The following is a 24,498-nucleotide window of genomic DNA, read 5'->3' on the forward strand; positions in this document are numbered from 1 at the left end:
CCCAGTTTAGGTCTGTAAAGTCCAGAGAGTTATCTGTATCAATTCTTCAAGTGCCTAATACAGTTAGTGTGGGTTTTGTGTTTGTTGAGAGAGAGAGAGAGAGAGAGAGAGAGAGAAAGTGCCCCCCAACTCCCCCCGGTGGATGGCCACACTGGAATCTCCCTTCTCTTCCATTCTTTTCTGGGGATTTTGGGCATGCATACACATGCACCCAGAGCACTTTTCAATCTGCCAGGTTCGGGACTCAAACTCCACAGTCAGCCATGTAGGATCCAGCTGCCTTAACCACTATGCCACAGACTGACCCTAAGGTTTTAAAATGGCTACTAATGGCAGTCAGAAAGGCCGAAAACCACAGCAGTGAAGCTGTGATGATCAATGGGCCATAGAGTGGCTGGAGGGAATCCTTATGCCAGAGCCTTGCCAAAAAGCAGGCTTGTACCCAATGAGGAACCCTAAGGGACTAGATTACTTCATCAAAACAGCACCTCAGAAGGGACTCCGCCCTCTGAAGAGTGTTCCTCCTGCTCCCAAAACAGCATGTGGAGATAGTGGAGCTGAGAGATGTACTTCCTGTCCCAGGGGCTTGCTCAGGATTTGGAATCATCCCTCAGGGGCTGAAGGTCTGTGCCCTGCCAGGGGTACCGACCCATCATCAGGCACATTTCTGTGACCGCTGGGCGTTCTAAACCACAGTTTGGGGTGGTCATGTGGTGGCACCGACCTCCTAGATACCCTTCAGAGGGCAAAGTATCAATTCGAATGAATATAATTCACTTATGGGTTCAAGAGACAGAGAGAGACGATCATAGAAACACGCTCTGCAATCCAAAGGCAGGCTGAGGCAGCCAGCCCCTGCTGCAGGAGCACAGCAGGACGCACGGGAAGGACCCGTGGGAGGATACCTCCAGTGGCCGCGGTGAGCTCAGTCCGGCGGACAAAACCAAGGTATCCTGTCCGGGCCCAGAGTGTCTGAGCAGCATCTCCAAAGCTGAGGCGAGTGTTGAAGTGATCAGCTTGAAGAGTCTCGCTGTCATAGATGGTGTAGTAGCCACTGGCTGTGTGAGGACTGTTCACCCAAATCTACAAGAAAAGGGCACTGTTCACATTTTGCCAGAAATGTACAACCCATATCAATTCTCTTGGGAAAGATTATGATTATCCTTTTTTTTTTTTAAATTTGCCAGAGGGTATGTGCACTCGTTGGAGAGAATGAGAAAGAGAAAGTGAGAACGCACCCCTCCCCCCAACGGAGAATGGTTACACCACAATCCCTTTTCCATTTCTCCCTCCTTTTGAGATTCTGGGCACATGCCCAGCATGTCTCTAAAGCTCCTGGGTCAGGGACTCGAACTGCACAGTTGGCCATGCAGAATCCAGCAGCCTTAACTATATTGCCAATGGCCATCCTGGCTATTTTGTTTGTTTGTTTTACCCTATTTTATGTCTTTTTTGATTTTGCTATAGGGCATGTATGCTAAGGAAAAGGAGAGGGAGAGAGAAAAAGAGAGGAAGCACCCCCCGTGGGGGATGGCCATGCTGCGATCTCTTCTACTTTCAGGATTTGGGACATGCACACACATACACCCAGCATGCTTTTCCAGAACTTGAATGGTGCAGGTGGCCATGTGGGATTCAGTTGTCTTAACCACCATGCATCACTGGCTGGCCCAGTTTTTGAATCTTATTTTTATATGAATAATGACAACAATACAACTGCAACAATAAATTGAGGCAGCTGTCACTTAGTGTTTAATATGTGCTGGGCAATGAGGTCAATTTTTTTTTTTTTTTTTTAGAGATTTTTGCTATAGGGCATGTGCACTTGCCAGAAAGACAGAGACAGAGAGACAGAAAGTGAGAAATCCCCCCCCAGGGGGGATGGCCACGCCGCAATCCCTTCTCCTCCATTCTCCTCTCGAGATCTTGGGCACGCACGCACACGCGCCCGGTGTGAGGTTTAAGCCATTGGGTCCAGGATGCAAACCGCAGTCAACTACATGGGATTCCAGCGACATAGCCATTACGCTAACTGCTGGTCCCCGAGGTAAATATTTTATGTGCCCAATCTCTGTCAGTGTCAACATACATGACATGACAATATAGTTTACATTATTACTAATTCCATTTTCAGATGAAATAATAGGAGTTGTATAAATCTCCCAAGATGCAGAAGCTAGGAGACTCACACCTAAGCTTGTGTGTGCCAAGGGCCTTTTTGTTTTGTTTTGTTTTGTTAGAGAGAAATGTACTATTGGGTGCATGCACTTGTTGGAGAGACAAAGAGAAAGCGAGAAATAATCCCTCAGAAGGATGGCCACACCTCAGTTCCTTCTCCTCCATTCTCCTGTTGGGACTTTGGGCATGCATGTACACACACCTGGCATGATTTTCTAACTGCCAGGTCCAGGCCTCAAACCCAGCTGACCATGTGGAAGTCCAGCACCTTAACCATTATGTCAGCTGTGGGCCCGCAGCGGCCTTGTGTTTTTTGTAGAGGTTTTTGTCTTTTAGGGTGTGTGTGCTCAGCAGAGAGTGAGAGAGAGACAGACACAGTAAGAGCGAAAGTGAGAAATCACCCCCCAGGAGGGAAAGCCACATAATCTGTTCTCTGTTCTCTTTCTGGGATCTTGGACACACATGCGCATGCAGCTGGCCTGAGTTTCAAGCCACTGTATTCCGGACTTGGACTACAGTCGACCATGTAGGAATCCAGCGACGTAACCACTATGCCATCTGCTAGCCCCAGGCATCATTCTTAACCATTGTCTTCTTAGCCTGGGTCCCACATATTCATCAAGGAATAGTTTGTGCTTTAGGTGTAGCTGGTATAAAGCCCCTTGGGGGGACCAGCAGGTGGTGTAGTGGTTAAAGTGCTGGATCCCACATGGCAGACCACAGTTCGAGTCCCAGGCCAGTGGCTTGAAACTCACACTGGGTGTGTGTGTGTGTGTGAGTGCTCAGAGTGAGAGAATAGAGGAGAAAGGATTGTGGCATGGCCATGCCACCAGAGGGTAATTTCTCACTTCTCTCTCTCTGTTTCTGTGTCTCCAGTGAGTACACATGATCTATACAAAAAGCTCTCTTTGGGACCAGCAGTTAGCGTGGTGGCTATGTCGCTGAACTCCCATGTAGCCGACCACAGTTCGAGTTCTGGATAAGGTGGCTTAAACTCACGCCAGGCACATGTGCGTATGTGCCCAAGATCCCGAGAGGAGAATGGAGGAGAAGGGATTGTGGCGTGGTCATTCCCCCTGGGGGGTGATTTCTTGCTTTCTGTCTCTATCTTTCTGGTGAGCGCGTGTGCCCCATAGCAAAACCACTCCAAAAAAAAAAAAAAAAAAAAAAAAGCTTAAAAAAACCCTTTAAGTTTAACAAAAGAATAATACTTAACAACAATAATGGTGGGTAGTACTACTGAGAACTTTTTAAAATAAATTATTCATTTATTTATTATTATTATTTTTTAAATTTGCTTATAGGGCATGTGTGCTCACCAGAGAGAGTGAGAGAACAAGAGAGAGAGCAAGCCACCAGGTCTGGGACTCAGACTGTGGTCTGTCATGTGGGAGTCTAGCGCCTTAACCATTATGCCACCTGCTGGCCCTGAGAACTCTTGATGAGAGAGACACTGTTCCATGAGTATGACAGAAGCAGGTGCTAATGCAAGTAACTGTCACAACAAGATCTGGCATGTGAGGTAGGTGCTCTCTTTATTTATGGACAGGGAAACTGAGGCCAGAGAGGTGCAATAAATAGCTTGTCCACTTCTGAGAAGCTGGCAGCAGGCAACAGCCCAGCCCAGCAGCTTCTGCACTGACAATGCTCGTCCACTTGGCTGCGCATGAGCCACATCAGTACCCCTCCAAGATTTATGGAGGGAAACCTTAAGTCCATTAGGGTGTTTTTATACAAATACCAAATGGATACATTTTGGAGTATCACATTTGCATGAGTTTTTTTTTTTTTTTTTTGGAGAGGTTTTCACTATAGGGCGCGTGCGCTCGCCAGACAGACAGAGACATAGAGACAGAAAGTGAGAAATCACCCCCCAGGGGGGATGGTCACGCTGCAATCCCTTCTCCTCCATTCTCCTCTCGGGATCTTGGGCACACACGCACACGCGCCCGGCGTGAGATTTAAGCCACCGGGTCCGGGACTCGAACCGCGGTCGACTACGTGGGAGTCCAGCGACATAGCCATTACGCTAACTGCTGGTTCCCTCACATTTGCATGAGTTTTAATCACTTCTACATGTGGTCAGGGCTAGCAGGTAGCATGGAGGTTGAGGTGCTGGATCCCACATAGCCAGTTGTGTGGTTCGAGTCCTGGACCTGGCAGCGTGAAAATCATGCTAGACCAATGTGCTTGCATGCCCAAAATCCCAAGAGGAGACTGGAGAAGGGCTTGCTGTGTGGCTACCTCCCTGGGGAGGGGTGATTTTTCACTCCCATTCCACTCTCTCACTGATGAGCACACATGCCCTATAGTTAAAAAAAAAAAAAAAGGAACCAGCAGGTGGCGTGGTGGTTAAGGCGCTGGACATTCCCACATGGCCAACCATGGTTTGAGTCCCAAACCTGGTGGCTTGCTTTCTCATTTACCCTCTCCTTATCTCTCTCTTGTCAAATTAAAAAATAAATTAATAAATAATTCTTTAAAAAAAAATCAGAACAACAAATGTATACATACGGCTCCTTTCAGCTCTACCCCTTAACAGATGGGAACAGGTGGGATTTGCCCACTTTCCTCCCCAACCTAAGCGCTATCAGTGGACACCTCTGGGACAATTTCCAATTTGGGTTTCTCTGTCCTCTCCTGCTCCCAGTCACAATCTATCCACTTCAGTCTTGCGCCTTATAGAAAATGATGAACTCTATTCACAGTGGAGGAAGGCCGACCCTTCACACACGCGCAGTACATGAGCCTCGCAGTCTTACTGTTGACTTCTCAGGGTAAAAATGAAAATTACAACGTACCTCTCCAAGGTGAGAGTCTCCCACAGGCCCTTTGGTCTCAGGATTCACGATAACCACTTTCACTCCAGGTAAAATCTAATAATCAAAGGGAGATACAAAAGTTGGTAATTTGATGAAATCTAATGACCTCTAGGAAATGTGTGGTTTCCTGCTGGAGAAGTGAGAGTGGCACAAAGCGCAGGAGCTACTAGAAATGGCCATGACCAGACCACCCTGAGAGGACAGCTAGAGGTGCCTTGTTTACTCTCACCGAATCATCCTCAGTTCCGTGGAGACCAGATGTGTACTAAGACTCAGTCTCAAAAATAAAACAGTGGCCCATGCAGCTGCTATGGCAAAGCAGGAACACGGGCGCTCTGTAAGGTGGGAAGCCTTGTGGCGACCACAGGTTTAGATACCTGGGTCAGCCTGGAACACACCAGGTGTGTGTAGGCACCCAGGGGCCTATGGGGCTGGAGGGCTGCAGAGGGGTAACTGTGGCATGGTGAGGTCACTGAGCGTGCCTTTCTCTCTCTCTCGTGCCAATGATAACATATAAAAATTAGTAAGAAATACAATGGTGAACATTCCTCTTCAAAAGGCACACCAAGACCACAACAGCATGAATTTGCAGACCCGCTTAGCCACATTCCTTCCTTCTTGCATGATCTATCGCATTTACTGGAGTAACAGTGGTAAAATGCCTCAAAACAGAAAGAGCAGCACGGAGGGACAGCCAGCTCAGGAGTCCCCACTGCAGTCTTTAGTGCTAAAGCTACAGGGTTTTCCGCTGAGAGGGTGGGACGGCTCTACAGGAGAATGTGTCTCTGGGATCATGACAGACACTATGTGCCCTGGATAACAGGAACTGGCTGAGAGAATGCCTCAGATTGCTCTGATAACCTAGATTCTGCCTTCTGACACCTTCCTTTTTATTTTGGGTCTCTAAAGTATGGTTACTCGAGAGCTCTGCAATGACTATCTGAGCTCAAACATCAAAAGCCTCAGGGAAGAAAAAGAAGAGACTAGCCCCTCTGAGCTGGCTCAGGTAGAGCAGGGCACTGCGTGACATCCCTGGGGCGCACCTGACTTCCCACTGAGGCGTGGAAAATCCACAAGACAGTACAACACTGACCCAGCCCCACTGTGAAGAGTTCGAACAGCAGGGAGGCTGGAGTAAGCACCCCACGGGTCGATGGATCGGATAGGCCTAGCAGGATCCCTTTTTTGTTCTCTCCCAATTTTCTCTGTTTAGCAGAATTATTAGAAGGCATTCTCAAGTCTCATCACTCTCTTGTCGAAGGAATGAGAAGCTGCCACCTATCTGGACAGTGCACGTGGATGTTCTACCCTGCTCAGTAAACTGCACAGAACTAAATCTCCTTTGAAACTGTAAAGCCCATCCTAACCTAAGTAATCTCACCCCCACGGATTTTAACTGAGTATCTTTCATTTCTTTTCATTTTGTTTTCTTTCAACTTCAAATACGTGTAGTCTTCTCTGATCTTACCCCACTCTCTCCTATCTGACACCCCTAGTTTTCTCCTAGAAACAGCTATAAAGCCAGAACTGGTTCTTTTTAAGCGCTGCTCATCTATCTCCCTTATATGTTATAAGCACTGCAGTTTGCTGGTTTATCAGTTGGACTTTTTAAAATCTATGGAAATTTAAGCAGTTCAGATCTAGTATGCTTATCTGTATACCACATGAATTCAAAAGTATCAGCTAAGCGGAAATTGTAATCATTTCTAGGTTTAAATGAAGTCTTGCCTCGGTTACTAACACATTACGTGGGTTCAGCTTTCTTTAAATGGAATCCTTTCTCCACACAGCCCACTTTCCAACAGATAACAGAAGAAATTACCTTTCCAGACTCGGAGAGGAGCAAACTCTGGGGGGCACCCCGTTCCACAAGACGAACCCTGCAAAAGGAACAATATGTCGTATATATGCGCCTTCTCAGAAATGGACTGCCACATCTACTGCAGCTGGATACCCGCCTTCCCAAGGCCTCCAATTTGTCTGTACTTCTCCCAGTAAAGCAGTTTCTCAAACTCAGAACACTGACAAGTCGGATCACTTTCTGCTGAGAGGGGCTAAGCCTAAGCAACGTAGGGTGCTTAGTGCCATGCCTGGCCTTTCCCCACTAGGGGTCAGTAGTACCCCTCTGTTATGACAACCACAAATGTCTCCAGACATCATCAAATGTCATTTGGTGGGCAAAATCGCTTCAGGTTGCAGACACGCAGAGAGATGCCCTGCCTATGCTGGCTGGGCCAGTGCCGTGGGCCCACCGGGAACATGTGCAAGTCAGCAGGGCCCTGGAACTGGCTCAGTGTCTCGGCCAGTCCTCACCCTGGGACAGAGCCAGAATTTCCTAAGCTGGGGAAGAGGGGGCAGGCATGCAGGCAACCCATGGGTTTCAGATAATGTGTTTTTTTGAAAACCCTACTCTGCCTTATTTATCTTGTCTATCCCCATTTATCTTGTCTGTCCTATCTTGTTTATTTTTAAACTCTCAGAGGAAAGAGACTACCCATTTTAGTTTCATTTATCAGATATCACAAAACATCTATACACAGGCTGGAACTAAGTATTACACTTCAGTATTGAAGAACAGGGCAGCAACTGTGAGAACTGAAGCTTTCTCAGTTAAATAAAATAAATAAATAAATAAATAAATAAATAAAATGCTAATTTTATCAAGTATTAATAATAAATATGAATTCCTTTCCTCTTTCTATACCCCTTCTGGAAGTGCAAACTATAGAAAGAATGAGGGAAAGTGCTGACTTTGCGGTTTGGAACTTCTCAGGCTTAGGCACTCTAGTAGGAAGTGAGTGTAAGAAGTCAACTGTACCTGTCATGTCTTAATGACTTCAGATCTACGTATACAGTAGTTGGATCAGGCCCTGAGGTTCCCTGAAGAATAAATAAATGTTAAAACAAAAGGGACTGTATTTCCATAGGTCACATTTTCAAATCAAGAACGTTTGACCACATACATGAAATATCCAAACTATTTTGAAAGCTCAACACCTGGAAGAGACTCCTGGCCAAGGCTATTCTGGTGTTCTTCCCCTTTCCTCTTTGTGAGTCAGCTTCTGAACTCCCTCAGACTGCAGGGGCCATAGCTGCACTGCGACAGAACCAGCCAAGGATGCTTCCAGCCTGGGGCCATCAGGGAAGGGACAAGTCATCACCTCAGGGATTTTCAAAACCAACATCAGCCCTGGCTGACAACAAGAGGCCATGATGGCCTAAGGTTAGAGCATCGTGACACTTTTTGGAAGTCATGGTCACAGAAGATCTGGTAGCCACCTGTGTACTAGCGCCTTCCACTGTCAGTCATGTCCACGCCTGTATTCACCTTATTAGCCTTCAAGCTACATAAAGTTAGGCTCAGTTCTGGCCCCTTTTCTACTATTTATCCACTAAGAAAAATACGGCAAAGTTGCTGTCTGGCTGGAGAAGAAAATATATCTGTGCTTTATTTGCAAATAGAATAAAAGGTGTAAAGGCTGGCCCTATAGCCTAGTAGTTAAGTGGGATCCTATTTGGTCAACTATGGTTTGAATTCTACCTTGTGGCTTAAAAAACATGCTGGGTATTTGTGTATACATGCCCACAATCCCGACAGGAGGGAGAGATGGGGGAGAAAGGACTGGGATATGACCACTCCTCACTGGGAGCTGCTTTCTCCCTTTCCCCCTCTCTATGCCCTCTGCTGATTAGAAAAAAATGGTGTAAACTATGGAGGAGACAGAAAAACATGTCAGATATAAATGAAATTCAGCGAGGTCTCAGAAATCTTGATTCCTCATCCTGGAACATATTCCTCCTCCTAAGAACAGACACTGGTGCCAGCTCTGTTCTCAGTGCTCGGACCTAGTATCTCAGTGATTCCACAGAACGACCCTATGAGGTATGACACTATTATCTTCATTTAGATGAGCAAAATGAGGCATACTAGTGAAGATAAGAGGCCTTAGCAAGTAAGAGGAGCTGGGACTCAAGCCCAGTGGCCTGGCGTCAAAGCCTCTGCTCTGGGGTAGCCATATTCTTCCATTTGTTGGGATAAAGTTTCATGTCGGTCACCTGTAAACATATTGCTACATTGACTCTTGATCCAAAAGTGGTGCTGACGGCCCGAGGAGACAGGCCGATGTCTTTGAAGAGCTTGGAGAAGGACTGCTGCAGGGCAATGCGGGGCCGCTCCTCCGCCACCACCACACACGTCCGGATGCAGGAGAGGTTGATCCCTCTCGTCTGTAAAGACAGCAGGCGAGTGAGCGGAGTTAGCAGCGTCTGAAAGACTGAACCAGCAGGACCACTGCTCCTCTTTGGTCAGGAAACCCAAGGAACTGTGTATTCCCACTTCCAAAAACAGAGAAAACCTTTAGAAAAGCAAATGCTAGGGTATTCCTTACAGCCATTACCCGTGGGGGGCCAGGTGTGGCACAGTATAATGCAAAGCTGCACAAGGCTGAACCACGTGGGGAAGTTAGGCGTTCACATCCAGAGGCCTCCGTGACTATGCCAGGCTGGGACATGCCTGTGATCTGGGCTAGCCGAAGCTGGGGGTGGACTGTGGCATCAAGACCCTGGAGTGTTCTCTTCTTTCTCTGGCTCATGGAATAAACTTAAAAGGATTTGTACCCAATGGAAAATTTGTTCCATCTCTCTTTCCATCATTTAGCTGACTGACTAGACAGAAGCAGGCAAACCGCCTGTTATCTCCGACTCTGGCCCTTTCAACCCCGTGGCCTGACTGGCTACTTGTAGCTCCATCTTACCTTCAGCACCTCCACTTGGTTTCCAAGCCCTTTAGTGCAGAGCTCCATCACTGAATAGGAGCAGAAAGTATCCCTTACTTTGTACTGGTTGACAGTGGCAAGCCAGAGGAAAAGGTTGTTTTCTAACTCCATAGGAGGAATTAAGATGGACTGGTGACCCGAGTAGACGCTGCAATGAGAAGCAAGAGCTGATATCATCACCTCACTCTAGACTCCTTGATGCTTCAGAACACCAGCAACCCACCGGTATTTACTGAGTGCAAAGGGTGGTGTAGGATTATATTAGATGTAAAGGCTTGTTCCTATGCAAATCGCAAGGCACAGTAAGTATAAAATAAAGCAGACTGTGGTGGGGCAGTGGCTAAGATGTGAATACAGGACATTGAGAGGGCAGAATAAAGAGTAATTCATTCAAGCTGGGAAAGCCGGGGTAGGGATGGCAGCATTTCATGGAGTAGGCGACACTTGAGCTGGGGCTCAAACCATGTGTAGGAACTTGACAGTGGCTGGAAGAAGTGGGGACAATGGTGAGTGAAGTTCAGTGTATTTAAGGCCATCAGAGAGAGTGTCCAAGTCAAGTTGTATGACACGGAGTGCATGGAGGAGTGAGGCCAGCGGGGCTGGGACCAGACTGTGAAAGGGCTAGCTGTTGTATGAAGGAGTTGGGCCTGTCCCAGCAGGCAGCTGTAAGTTGAGGCAAAGCTAACAAAATGGAGAAAGGGTTGGAGACCCAAGTGACTAAAGGCTGAGAGGCTGCAACTGTTCAGGTCAGAGTTGATGAGGGCTTAAATCCGCAACATTGCAGCCAAGAAGGAAGGAAGAAACGGCAGTCACATGTCATATGGACAGTCTGCAGCCTTTAGGCCTAAACTTCTAAGTCACTAGGAGCCCAGGAGTCCGGTATTTAAAAACTCTTGGTGTTGTGGTCTCCGCCTTTGCAGATCTAAATCAATAAGTATGAGGACTGCTGTTATTTCTTTTTTTAGAGAGAGATTTTTGCTATAGGGCATGTGTGCTCCCCAGAGAGAGATAGAGAGAGACAAAAAGTGAGAAATCACCCTCAGGGGGCTGGTCACATCGCACTCTCTTTTCCTCCATTCTTCTCTCAGGATTTTGGGCACATATGTACACACACCAGGCTTGAATTTTAAGCTACCGGGTCCGGGACTTGAACTGCGGTCGACTATGTAGGAGTCCAGCAATATGACCATTATGCCATCTGCTGGTCCCTTTAATTTGTTTTATTTTTTGAAAGACCCCTACATGATTCTTATGTGCAGACAGGTATAGGAGCAACGAAGCCAAATGACGTGAAAGTGAATTAGAGGTGAGACATAAAGACATACAAGTTGAAGATAATGATGAAGACAATGACCATGTTTCTAGTCTGGGCCCATAGGTGGATGATCCCACCTTAACAAAGATGAGACACAGGAGGAGGATGCTGCGGTGCAGGCAGGCATTTGTGATGCATTCATGATGTCTACCACAAAGGACAAGATGCAGGCCTAACATGAGATTCCTGGGCAGAGGATGGAAGGAGTGAGGATGTGCTACTCTACAAGAAGCAACTGGGCCAGGGCGACCATGCGACTTCCCATGTGCACACAGTCATCCCTCCCCTTTATGGTCCTTCCTGCCAAGCCTAGGGGGTATGTTCTGGCTATTAAAGCGTGGCATATTTCATTCTAGTGTCATCCTTCTACTTGGCTCTGCTTTGAAAACAAGGACTACAGGATGGAGCAGAGAGTAGGTAAAAGGGTCACTGCCCTTTTGTATGAGGCCTGAAACTAACAGAAAGGAAAAAAGGGAATACAGACAAAACTAAGAAACAGCAGTACACAAGGTGCTTAAACTCTGGAAACATCAACATTTTACTGAAACTTTACCAAGTCAGGGAGCTAAAGGAAGGATGAGACGGTAACAGTCCAAAAGCATTTATTCCCACACATTCTGTTTCGTTGGCTTTCCCGTCCCTACCTGCAGAGACACCAGAGTGCAAAGCCAAGTCCGCAGTAAGGGTCAAGGCAGATGGCGATCTGCCGAGAAGAGTACAACTCACACTGGAGCTTGATGGCTCTGCAAAGAGCATTTACTGCAGAGTGGGACATCTGCAAAGCAAGGAACATGGAACAGGGTGGAGCTGTCATCTTTCAGGCAGAGAAACAGCTCTAACAACAGCTTTGAGAAGTTTTGATTCCCTGAACTCTGCAAAGTTAAGTATATTTTTAATTGTTTCAAAGCGTCATCTAAGTCTAAACTAAGTTAATGCATTTCTGTTCATTAATCCTAAATTTTATACTATTGTGAACTTATGAGTCCACACTGACGTTAACTAGAGGCTCTTATTATCTGCTGGTGTCATGCTAGGTTCAGACACTTCAAAATATAAATTCCTTGGGATAACTTACTCCGGAAGAGCCAGTGCTTTTATTTAAATATAGTAGGGACCCTTGATCCTCCGCCTACTGGTCTCTGGTACAACCACTTGGCCTCTACATCTAAAGTCCCTAGGACAGTGGTCATTTCTATTTTTTGCAGACCTGGCATTCTGCCAGGATTCAGTGAGTGAGTGAATATATCCAGATGCCTTTACCTTCACTCCTGTAAGCATGCCAGTTGTGGAGACGCTGAAGTCAAGATATGCCAACATCTCAGGAGTGGGTGGTTTATACAGCTGGGGTAACCTTTTCCTGGGTAAATCATCTACAATGAAAAAGAAATCCTCCAATGTCAATTGACGTGCCAAAATATGAAAATCGTTGCTCTTCATCTGGTTTTCTGTGCTCTCACTATGGCCAGATCTAGCTTCTAGGATTTGCTAATGCTTAGGCTTCTGGTACTATTTAACCAAGCAGCTCATGTATGACTCCTGGAGGGTGCTGAGGACACCACCAGACAACATAAGCAGATGAATTTGCTCACTGAAGTTCAGGAAGGATAGCACAGAAGAAAGCAGGATGCTGGTGTGCACGGCCCAACACTCGTCTGCCAGTTCCACAACCTTGGGGTTATTCCACTCTTTCTCTTTCCTCTAAAATGGATCTCTAAAATATACCTTCCTGTATAAAATAGTTGGGATGTTTACATAAAAAGTACTTTTATGGGACTAGCAGTTAGCGTAATGGCTATGTCGCTGGACTCCCATGTAGTCGACCGCGGTTCGTGTCCCGGACCCGGTGGTTTAAAACTCACTCCGGGCACGTGTGTGTGTGCCCAAGATCCCGAGAGGAGAATGGAGAAGGGATTGTGGCGTGACCATCCCCCCTGGGGGGTGATTTCTCGCTTTCTATCTCTCTGTCTCTCTCTGTCTGTCTGGCAAGCGCACACGCCCTATAGCAAAAATCTCTCAAAGTAAAAAAAACACTTTTAAAACAACTGAGAAAGGGCCAGCATATGATGTAGTAGAAATTTTGCTGGACTCTCACATAGTAGACTGTGGTTCAAATCTGGATCTGGTGGCTTAAAACTCATGCCAGGTGTGTGTGCGTGCGTGCCCAAGATCCATAGAGGAGAATGGAGGAGAAGGGATTATGGAATGACCATCCCTCCGGGGGGTGGGTGGGGGGTGGGATTTCTCACTTTCTGTTTCTGTTTCTCTCTTTCTGGTGAGTGCACACACCCTACAGCAAAAACCTCTCCAAAAAAAAAAAAAAAAAATCTCTGTATCATTGGACACCTATCTCTGATAAGGGAAGACTTCCTCTATCTATCAGCTTTAATCTACCTTTGTGTAGGGTGGGGCCACTCACATGACTGTTCATGTGCCTAAAGAAACCTTCCTACTGTCTGCCCATGTTTCAGGGCATCCTGAAATATGATGAGCCCCTTATGATTTGCATCATTCACATAGATAAATCTGCTTATGTTATTTAGTAGTCTCCCTTATCTGTGGGGTTACAAGACCCCGGCAGATGCCTGAAATACCAGACAGTACAAACGCTATATTTACTAAGTTTGTTAAGATCTGGTAACTGAACTGACTACTGAGTGACTCATGGGTAGCAGCATATACAACTGTGCTGGACAAAGGGATGATTCACATCCCTGGTGGGCTGAAGCAGAATGGCCCAAGATTTCATCATGCTACTCAGAATGGCAGAGATTTAAAAACTTTTTAATTCTGGAATACCCCATTTAATGTTTTTGGATCATGGTTGACCACAGGTAACTGAAAACATGGAAAACAAATTTAAAATACTATATATCTTCAATAGTATATTATATATGATTGTGCTCTTTGTTTTGTTTTTGTTGCTCATCTTAAGTAATAAATATTAAAAACCTAACAGCATCTGGCACACAATAATTACAAATATGTCAGCCCTTTTTATTTATTTTTTGGAGAGATTTTTGTTATGTGGCATGTGCACACACTGGAGAGAGAGAGAGAAAGACAGAAAGCAAGAAATCACCCATGGGGGGGAGGGGGATGGCCATGCTGTGATCCCCTCTCCTCCATTTTCATCTCAGGCTTTTGGGCACACACGCATATGCACCTGGTGTGAGTTTTAAGTCACCAGGTCTGGGACTCGAACTACAGTCAGTCATGTGGGAATCCAGTGACATAACCATCAGGCCATCTATTAGTCCCTATTTTTATTTTTTCAATTAAAAAATTCTTTTTTGCTGGGGGCCAGCAGGTAGCATAGTGGTTAAGGCGCTGGACACTCCCACAAGGCCAACCACAGTTTGAGTCCTGAACCTGGAGGCTTGCTTTTTTGCTTTCCCTCTCTTTCTCTCAGTGTCTCTCTTTGATCAAATTGAAAATAAATGAATGAATAAATAAAATTAATTCTTTAAAAAAATTTTGCTATAGGTCATGTGCACTTAACAGAAAGGGGGGGGAGAGAGGGAGAGAAAGTGAAAAATCACCTCCTGGGGAGATGGTCAGGCCACAATCCCTTCTCTTCCATTTTCCTCACAGGATTTTGGGCATGCACACACTCAGGCCTGGTGTGATTTTCAGGCTGCTACCTCCAGGACTCCAGTTGTACAATAGGCCATGTGGGATTCCAATGTCTTAACCATCATGCCACTTACTGGCCCCCCTCCTTGCTTTTAAATCCATATAAATGTTGCTGAAGTAGGCAGTATAGGATACTCAGTAAAAAAATAAAAAGTGGGAGGTGGAGATAATGGTTAAGAGGCTACATATGAAGTCAAACTGGAAGGGTGTAAAAAAAAAGGTTTCTTTCTTTTTTCGGGGGGGGAGGGGAGAGGCTTTTGCTATAGGGTGTGTGCAGTCACCAGAAAGAGAGAGGCAGAGAGACAGAAAGTGAGAAATCACCCCCCACGGGGGATGGCCAGGCCACAATCCCTTCTCCTCCATTCTCCTCTTAGGATCTTGGGCAGGCACGTTCACGCGCCAGTGTGAGTTTAAACCACCAGCTCTGGGACTTGAACTGCAGTTGACTACATGGGAGTCCAGCAACATAGCCATCATGTCAACTGCTGGTCCCAGCAGGGTGTGATCTCAGTATAGATTCAGCAATCTCATAATTTTAGTTCTGTCACTTAATGCCTCCGTGCCTCAGTTTTCTTATTTGTGAAGTAAGGATAAAAATAGCGCCTATCTAATACAGCTGTTGTAAGGATAAAATTGAGTAACACATATTAAATGAATAACATGTCACAAGGTCAATACAGGTAGGTGTTATCATTAATATTACATGCTAGGTGCTTTATAGTTTATCATTTAATCTTTACAAGACCAAAGTAGTTACTGCAACTTTCATTTTACAAAGTTTTGTCCAGGTTGGCAAGGATATTCAGAGAGTAGCAGGGATATCGGGATTTAAATCCCATCTGCCATGGGTCAGTGGTGGTTAAGTGTACTAGATTCCCACATGGCTGACTGTGGTTCAAGTCCCGGACCTGGTGGCTTGCTTTCTCACTTTCTTTCTCTCTCTCTCTCTCTGTTTCTCTCTGGTCAAATTAAAATAATAATGATGAGGAATAAAATTAAGTAATTCTTAAAAAAAAAAAAGCTATCTGCCTGAATCAAAAGCTGTCAGTCCAGTACCACCCACCAATTACCCAGTCACCTCTATGTCTTATCCTCCTTCTTAAAATTGGTGTACTTCAGGCACCAGCAGATGGCATAATGGTTATATCACTGGACTCCAATGTAGTGAACCATAGTTCAAGTCTTGGACCTAGTAGCTTAAAACTCACACTGGGCACATGTGCATGTGTGCCCAAAATCCCAAGGAGATTGGAGAAGGGACTGCACTGTGGCCATCTCCCTGAGGGGGGAGCTCTCTCTTCCTGTCTCTGTCTCTTTCTGTCTCTATGGCAACCATAGGCATCCTATAGCAAATTTCTCTCTCTAAAAAATAAAAAGGTGTGCACTTTATGATTTTCAAAATATTTTCATAGTATATTGCTTTTGAGCTAATATTTATGACTCACATGGGAGTAGGTGATATTTTAGAAAAGGGTAATTTCACTCAGAGTTATATGGACATTAAGTAAGAAAGCTCAAACTGGAATCCAGGTCTTCTGACTCCTAGTCCAGCATTGTTTCAACTGCATCACTTCTGCAAGTCAAGGCTCGGATTATCTCAATCTTTTATATGATTCTACTCGTACATGGTCACATCCAGCATAAATGACTATCAATGATGACAAGAATAATTCTAAGATTTTTTTGTTTAAAGCTCTTGGTAGGGCTGGGCCAGTAGCTGAGCAGTTAAGCTCTATGCATAGAGAACCAAATCCTATATGCCCAACTGCAGGTTGAAGACCCAGTCCAGTGGCTTGAAAACCACATCAGTTGCATGTGCACGTGTGCCCCAATATCCTGATAGGATGAAGAAATGGAAGAAAAAGGACTGTGGTGATCACGTTCCATTGGAGGGTGTTTTTTCTCTCTTTGGCAAGCACATGCATCCTCTGGCAATAAAAAGAAAATTAAGAAATTAAAAAGAAAAAAAGCCCTAAGCTGGGGCCAGTAAGTGGCATAGTGATTAAGGTGCTGGACTTCCACATGGCCGACAATGGTTCGAGTCCTGGACTTGGCAACTTGCTCTCTTGCTTTCTCTCTCTCTCTGTTGCTCTGTGGCCAAATTAAAAAAAAAAAAAAAAAGCTGATGAATAAGATTAAAATAAACTAATTCTTTAAAAAAGCCCTTGGCATACTGTGATCTATTTCTTTACATCTGATTATTGGAGTGTCCATCCTTTTGTTGCACAAGATGCCTGGCTATTAAGTGCTCTCTTTTTGCAGGTGGAATGTGTTGAGATGTAAGAGCCGTGTAAAGGTTTGACACGAGAACCTAGGAGATCTCAGGTAGCTCTGGAGAGATCGCCTCTCACCTGTGTCAATGATGGTCGGCCAGGTTTTCACGTCTACAGCTGCTGCCGCCTCGCGGGACCTCAGTAGCCGCATGAGCGTCTGAGTGGTGAGAATACAGGCTGCTTTGCTGACCTAGAAGACGAGAGGATGGCAGTGAGCACCAGGAGGCTTAGCCTCGCAGCAGCACCACGGGCTCCAGCTGCTGCTAAAAGCTACTTCGCTAGACTAGACAGGGCCATATCAGTGTCTCAAAGAACACACGCAGGATGGAAAGAATCTCTGTTCTCCCCTTGCATTTTTCCCTCTGGAAATGTGTACCACTTAATCCTCTCAGAATGCAGACTTGTTCACAGCACAATAGCAATCTTCAAACATTTCATAGTTATGATCTCAGTGTGGATTCAGCAATCTCATGATTTCATGAAGGCCATAATAAAATAAAGACGTGGATTTTGCAGAGCTCAGAGAATAAGAAGAGCCAGTCTGATAACCATGTGTGAAGGAGTCAGTGTTTGCAGTCATCTAGCGAGTGTGACACTTACCAGACCTAGAACATACACTGAATCTGAGGAACATGGAAGCAGATAGAAGCTTCCACAGAAACACAGGAAAATGCAAAGTAACCTACTTTGCTCACAGTCTCTGTCAACAGAGAAAAATCCCTTCCCAGCTTTTTCATTCTGCTTTTAGAATATCACAAGAGCATTTTGCTGAATTAACCTTTGCATTAATATCATCTATGGTGAACATGGCTTTCATGCTGTAGCTCAAGTTGCTGACAGAGCAGCAGTTCTCAGAGAAACAACTTTTACACAAATCTGAATTTTGTAGCCTGTGAGTACACTGGCCAACACTGCTCTTTGCTTTAAAGTACATTAGGATATGATGTGATAGAGATTTACCTTCTTTAGTTCTCATATTCTATAAAAACATCTATCACCTCCAGCAACATCTGCAATAGCTTTTAATGCTATACCAAGCGAATTCAGGAAACTTAACTGAAATGAAAGTGACCTGACACTGGGGAGAATTCAGTTTGGCATATGAAATCGTCTTGGCTATGTTGCAGGAAAAATATCGGGAAGGAAAAAACAAATTTTATGAAGAATTACTACTGACACCTTCACCTCTATAAGTGTTCACAATAACCACATACAATTCTGTATCTCACCAACAACCACTGTCCCACAGTTCCTTCACTGAATAATGAGGTCATTCTGGCCAGATTATGGGAAAGGACGTAGCGGTCAGGAGACAAACTGACTTCCTGACTCAACAAACCTGGAAAACCAGTATGGATCTTCAGTTGTCCGGGTCTGAATTTTATGGGATGGGACTGAGGAAGACAGTGTTGGTACTTACATCAACAATCATGCGGACAGTGGGCAACGTAGCAGTAAGGTTCTGGGCGTGAGGAGGTCGGACGGTCACAGGGATGCACCCCGCATATAGGCAGCCATAGAACGCAGCAATTAGCTCGATGCCTGCAAGCCAGAGGACCCATCAGGACAGTCACTTAACTGCCTGGTATGACTGAGAAACTAAAGGCAGAACTTCTAAAATCAACTCATTAACTCGGTGCCAGATGGATTATTATTATTTTTGGAGAGGTTTTTGCTATAGGGCACATGCACTCATCAGAAAGACAGAGAGACAGAAAGTGAGAAATCACCCCCCATGGGGGATGGCCACGCCACAACCCCCTCTCCTCCATTCTCCTCTCGGGATCTTGGGCACGCATGCACACGCGCCCGGCATGGGTTTAAGTCACAGGGTCCAGGACTCAAACCGTGGTTGACTACGTGGGAGTCCAGCGACAGCCATTATGCCAACTGCTGGTCTCTTCAGATGGATTATTTAGACCATAATCTAGCAGAGACAATCCAGAACAAACTAAGAAGGAATTGAAGGTGAAGAAGGAAGCACATAAAACAACCTAAAAGAAGACAGAAGGCAAGAATAAATAACAAAAAGAAAATCAGAAGTATAATCTTGAAAGATACCTGAAGCGGGTGTTTTGATATTATTACTTGATATTACTTAGAAATAACTGCAGAAATCAGGGATGCTTAACTGGTAGGAAAAGAAAGGAGAAAGGAGAGATGAGAATACCTGAGCTTTCTTAAATATTTAGAAGGCTGCTATATAAAGAAGAAGTAGACTTCTTAGGTGGCATTCTATCACTGGGTGAGTTTTAGAGAGCCAAAATGTGACTTGCTATGAGACGACTCTAGGCAGAGAGGTCTCCTCGGGGTGTGCTGATCCGTCACCACACCGTTCACTGATGGAAGGACAGAATCATGAGAACTTGGTAGGGGACTCCTAGACCAGATGACCTTCTAGGAAATCTCTGTATCCATGTAAATGAATAGCATAGACAGAACCAGAGGGTACAATGACAGAGGGGGATAAAAGTCCAAAGAAGGCTGCAAGAACGGGCTAGGTGGCAGAAAGAATAAAGGAAGGGACAACTCAAATATTTCACCTAAAAATTTAGAATAAAATTTTGTAAAAAAGTTTCACACCAAACTGTCACCAAATAATTCTTATTTCCTCTGAAAAGAAGATAGTTAAATTCAAACATGAAAGATGAAAGCAGCAATAACAGAGGAGTATTAAACACCAGTCATGATACTAGGAATGTTAAGTCAAGAGTGTTCATGTACAGTGTTCTTTTGGAAACCTGGTGAAACAGTCCCACTCCTAAACACTCCTACAAACAAAGCATCTGTTTTGAATGTTTCCAAAAATCAGGTAGCCGAAGTCTTCATCCATTCATTTAATATTTACTGAATGCCTTTTACATGCCAGGCACTGATAATGGAAAACAGATGCTTAACTTACCATCAGGTTATGTCCCAGTAAACCCATGTTAAGTTCAAAATGCATTTAATAATGGAACCAGCAGTTAGCGTAATGGCTATGTCACTGGACTCCCACGTAGTCAATTGCGGTTCGCGTCCCAGACCCGGTGGCTTGAAACTCACGCCGGGCGTGTGTGCGTGCGTGCCCAAGATCCCGAGAGGAGAATGGAGGAGAAGGGACTGCGGCGTGACCATCCCCCATGGGGGGTGATTTCTCGCTTTCTGTCTCTATGTCTCTGTCTGTCTGGCGAGCGCATGCGCCCTATAGCAAAAAAGCCTCTCCAAAAAAAAAAAAAAAAAAGCATTTAATATTAACTTACCAAACACCACAGCTTAGCCTAGCCTGCCTTGAATGTGCCCAAAACATTCATGTTGGCCTGCAGTTGGGCAAAATCATTTATCGCAAAGTCTGTTTTATAATAAAGTGTAACTTAATTTGAGTATTGTACTAAAAATGAAAAACAAAATGGTTGTATGGATATACGAAGAATACCACTAAAGGTGAATGGCTTTTGTACCATCATAGAGTAAAAAAGATCGAAGGTGACGTCACCATCGGGAGACATTTGTTTAAAGATGCAGACAAGGTCCCAACAAAACCATCATACTGTACAACTGGGGCGGGGGTTGTTGGCTCACACTCTGGCCTGGACATATGGTGCTCTCACTGTGGGGAAGTACACAGCCTACATGGCCAGAGACGGTGGCCCTGAGTCCCTGTCCTCTTAAAGTTTGTGGTCTAGTCCACCAATCCCACACTTACCAGGCGGGTAGAGCAACACCACATTGTCTCCTGCATTGAGATGTCCTTTATCACCAAGAACTGAGGCAATCCTTTCCGCTCGCTTATGAAGCTGAAGGCAGCTAGCTGTGCACACAGTAGTTCCCTTAAACAGAAGAAAGGAAAAGCTGGTCAAAGCTCAGTAAGGAAATAAACACTAACAGGTAAAGCCAGTATTTCATCACTCTGAAAAACTTGTGCATTGGGAGATTATCCTCAGCAAGTTACCAATTCCAGTGAAAATACCCCTAGTATAAACACACACACATACACACACATTCCCCTAGTATCATTACATCAATGGGATTCTTTTTCTTTTTCAATATCTGTAGGTACATAAGCAATATTGACCTTAACTCAATGAAACAAATTTCTTTATAATTCTTTAAGGTAGTTTTATGAAACAGTTATATGGAACCAGGAAGGGACAACTCAAATAAAAATTTTGATCAAAATTTTGAACGGATGACATAATGGTTATGTTGCTGAACTCCAACATGGCCAACCGCAGTTCAGGTCCCAGACTGGGAGCCGAAATTCACAATAGGCATGTGCGTGTGCATGCCCCAAATCCTGAGGAGAATGGAGAAAGGACTGTGGTGTGGCCAACTCCCCCTAAGGGGGAGATTTTTTTGTTTTCTGTCTCTCTCTGTCTCTCTGGTAAGTATATGTGCCCTACAGCAAAAATCTCTCTTAAAAAAAAAAAAAAAAAAAGAAGAACGAATGAAGAAAAAGAAATAGCTATGGATTTTATTTTAAAGTGAGGAAATAAGATTAGGATAAGAGCAGAAGGGAGGTCAAGACAATAAACTCTGGCCATGGAGTCACAAATATTTGCTGTGTATAAAAGCACAGATTTAGTCCAGAATTTGCTATTGGTAAACATATAGACAAAAACAATCAACAATGACTCAGAGACTCGTAGCTAACAGTGAAGATTTGGAGACTGGAAGATGGCCAGCTACTCTGGATTCTCAGAATAATTTCTCTTGCAAGTCTCAATAAACTCACTGAGCTAGGCTTTGTGAATCCCTTTCTATTATAAAATAAAACACACATAAGAGAAAGTGCACAAAATATGTATGTAGCTTAATGAAAAAGTACAATGCAAGTATCTGGGGAGTGGCAGGTGGCGTGGTGGTTAAGGGCACTGGACTCCCACATGGCTGACCGTAGTTTGAGTCTCAAACCTGGCAGCTTGCTTTTTTGCCCCCCTCCCCCCTTGTGCTCTGTCCCTCTCTAGTCAAATTAAATAAATATATAAAGTTAAATAATTCTTTTTTTTTAAAAAAAGAATATAACATGAAGAAGAATACTGACAAGTGCTCCAAAGCACCCATGGGTTCCTCATTCACAGCCTTCTCTTATCCTCCATAGGAAACCACAATCTTAACGTTACTCTAAACACTGATTTTTTAAAAGAATTATTTAATTTTATTATTATTTTAAAATTTGTTATAGGACTGTGCTCACCAGACAGAGATGGGGAGAGGGAGAAGGAGAGAAAAGTGAGAGAGCAAGCCGTCACATATGGGACTTGAACCATCGTCAACCATGAGAGCAGCACTTCAACCACCCAGCCACCTATTCGTCCCCATTTTTTTTTTTTTTTTTTTGCAAAGACAGAGAGAGACAGAGAGACAGAAAGAGAAATCACCCCCCAGGTGGGATGGCCATGCTGCAATCCTTTCTCCTCCATTCTCATCTCAGGATCTTGGGCATGAACGCATACGTGCTCAGCGTGATTTTAAGCCACTGGATCCAGGACTTGAACCGTGGTCGACTACATGGGAGTTCAGTGACATAACCGTTATGCTAACTGCTGGTCCCTCCTGGTCTGATTTTTCAAGCCACTGGATCTGGGACTGTGAGATCCACCACCTTAACTTCCAGATTTTAGGGAGACAGGAGCAGATTGCAATAATTCAGATCCAGTTGGTCTGGACCAGCAGGTGGTGTGGTGGTTAAGGCGCTGGATACTTCCACATGGCTGATCATGGTTGAAGTCTTGGACCTCATGGCTTGCTTTTTCACTTTCCCTCCCTCTCTCTCTCTAGTCAAATTAAAATAAATGAATAAATAAAAATAAAATGGAAAAAATAGTTATAATAAATGAAATAAAAAAATAAAATCCAGGACCAGCAGATGGAGTAATGGCTACGTTGCTGGACTCCCCTGTAGTTGACTGCAGTTTGAGTTCCGGACCCGGTGGCTTAATCTCACACTAGGCACATGTGCATGCGTGCCCAAGACCCTGAATGGAGTAGGGACTGTGGCATGGCCATGCCCCCTAGGGGTGATTTCTTGCTTTCTGTCTCTCTCTCTGGCAGATGCACACACTCTATAGCAAAAAACCTCTAAACAAACAAACAAACAAACCAACCCACAGACACCAATAGGTCCTTCCAGTCTCCCCTGTGCTGGTGAAAAATACTGCTTGCACACATAGTCACAATGCTTCTAGCCTGCCTCAGCCATTAAAACAAGCAAAACAGCTGACTCCCTCAGAATGCAATTCTTTTTTTTATTATTATTTTTTTCTTTTCTTTTTTCTTTCAAGAGGTTTTTCCTATAGGGTGCATGTGCTTGCCAGAAAGACAGAGAGACAGAAGGCGAGAAATCACCATCCCAGGGGGGATGGCCACGCCGCAATCCCTTCTCTATTCTCATATTGGGATATGGAACACGCACACGCGCCCAACGAGAGTTTAAGCCACCGGGTCCGGGACTCAAACCGTGGTCGACTACATGGGAGTCCAGCGACATAGCCAATATGCCATCTGCTGGTCCCCAGATTGCAATTCTTAAAAATTAAAAAAAAAAAAAAAAAGTAAATATTATGGTAAGTGAGCTACCCAAAACCAGTAGCTAAATGTACTCTTGAATCATTTTTATTTATTTATTTTTTAAGAGTTTGTTATAGGGTATGTATGCTAGCCAGTGAGATAGAGAGACAAAAAGCAAGAAATCACCCCCCAGGGGGGATAGCCACACTGCAATCTCTTCTCCGCCATTCTCTTCTCAGGATTTTGGGCACACATAAACACATGCTCAGCATGAGTTTAAGCTGATGGATCCGGGACTCAAACCATGGTCAACTACGTGGGAGTCCAATGATGTAATCACTACACCATCTGCTGGTACCATCATTTTTAATTAAAAAAATCTGTTAGCAATAAATCATTTAAGCATATGCTAAAAATAACTTTGTTTTTAAATATTGACCTAAGTCATTTTCTTCCTGGGAGATATAAAAAAAAAATTAAAGTCAATTTGGGTAAAAAAAAAAAAAATGTATGCCATAATGCATCCAACATATCTGTATATCTATGCAGGTATAGTGTGGTGCCACCGTTCCTATCAAAACTGAATACAGAAGACATGACTGTAGCATAAGACAGTACTCAACGCTCCAGGAGGTCCCACTTCAACCTTAAAGTGATTACAGTTTATATGTGTATGTCAAAATGAGGAGAAAGAAATAGTAACTCCCTCCTTAGAGGTGGCAGTGGAAATTTTCTGATGAAAGATCAAGAGTACCTAAGGGGGCCAGCAGGTGGCGTGGTGTTAAAGACCAGCAGGTGGCATTGTGGTTGGGGGCGCTGGACTCCTACATGGCTGACCATAGTTTGAGTCCCGGGCCTGGTGGCTTGCTTTCTCATGCTCTCTCTCTCACGCTACCACTCTCTGGTCAAATTAAAATAAATAAATGGATAAATAAAGTTGGATGGAATAATTCTTTAAAAAAAAAAAAAAAAAAAAAAAAAATTCAAAGGGGGTTAAAAAAAATCCCCCCCCC

The 24,498-nt window shown here is 44.5% G+C and overlaps 1 protein-coding gene across 2 annotated transcripts in view; it reads right to left on the reverse strand.

Annotated features, from left to right (window-relative positions):
- DIP2B (DIP2 acetate--CoA ligase B (putative)) overlaps positions 1–24,498 on the reverse strand; it is a gene marked incomplete at its 5' end in the record, with an annotated part of 144,588 nt that overhangs the window by 5,808 nt on the left and 114,282 nt on the right. For both annotated transcript variants that reach the window (XM_014584082.2, XM_014584081.2), the window contains 11 exon segments: positions 906–1,083; positions 4,980–5,054; positions 6,823–6,880; positions 7,819–7,880; positions 9,057–9,227; positions 9,755–9,923; positions 11,735–11,865; positions 12,351–12,460; positions 17,075–17,186; positions 18,417–18,538; positions 20,682–20,805. In XM_014584082.2, the coding sequence (XP_014439568.1) occupies positions 906–1,083; positions 4,980–5,054; positions 6,823–6,880; positions 7,819–7,880; positions 9,057–9,227; positions 9,755–9,923; positions 11,735–11,865; positions 12,351–12,460; positions 17,075–17,186; positions 18,417–18,538; positions 20,682–20,805 (1,312 nt within the window).

The sequence above is a fragment of the Tupaia chinensis genome, unplaced genomic scaffold (genome assembly GCF_000334495.1).
Source record: "Tupaia chinensis unplaced genomic scaffold, TupChi_1.0 Scaffold145652_1, whole genome shotgun sequence".
Lineage (NCBI taxonomy): Eukaryota > Metazoa > Chordata > Mammalia > Scandentia > Tupaiidae > Tupaia > Tupaia belangeri.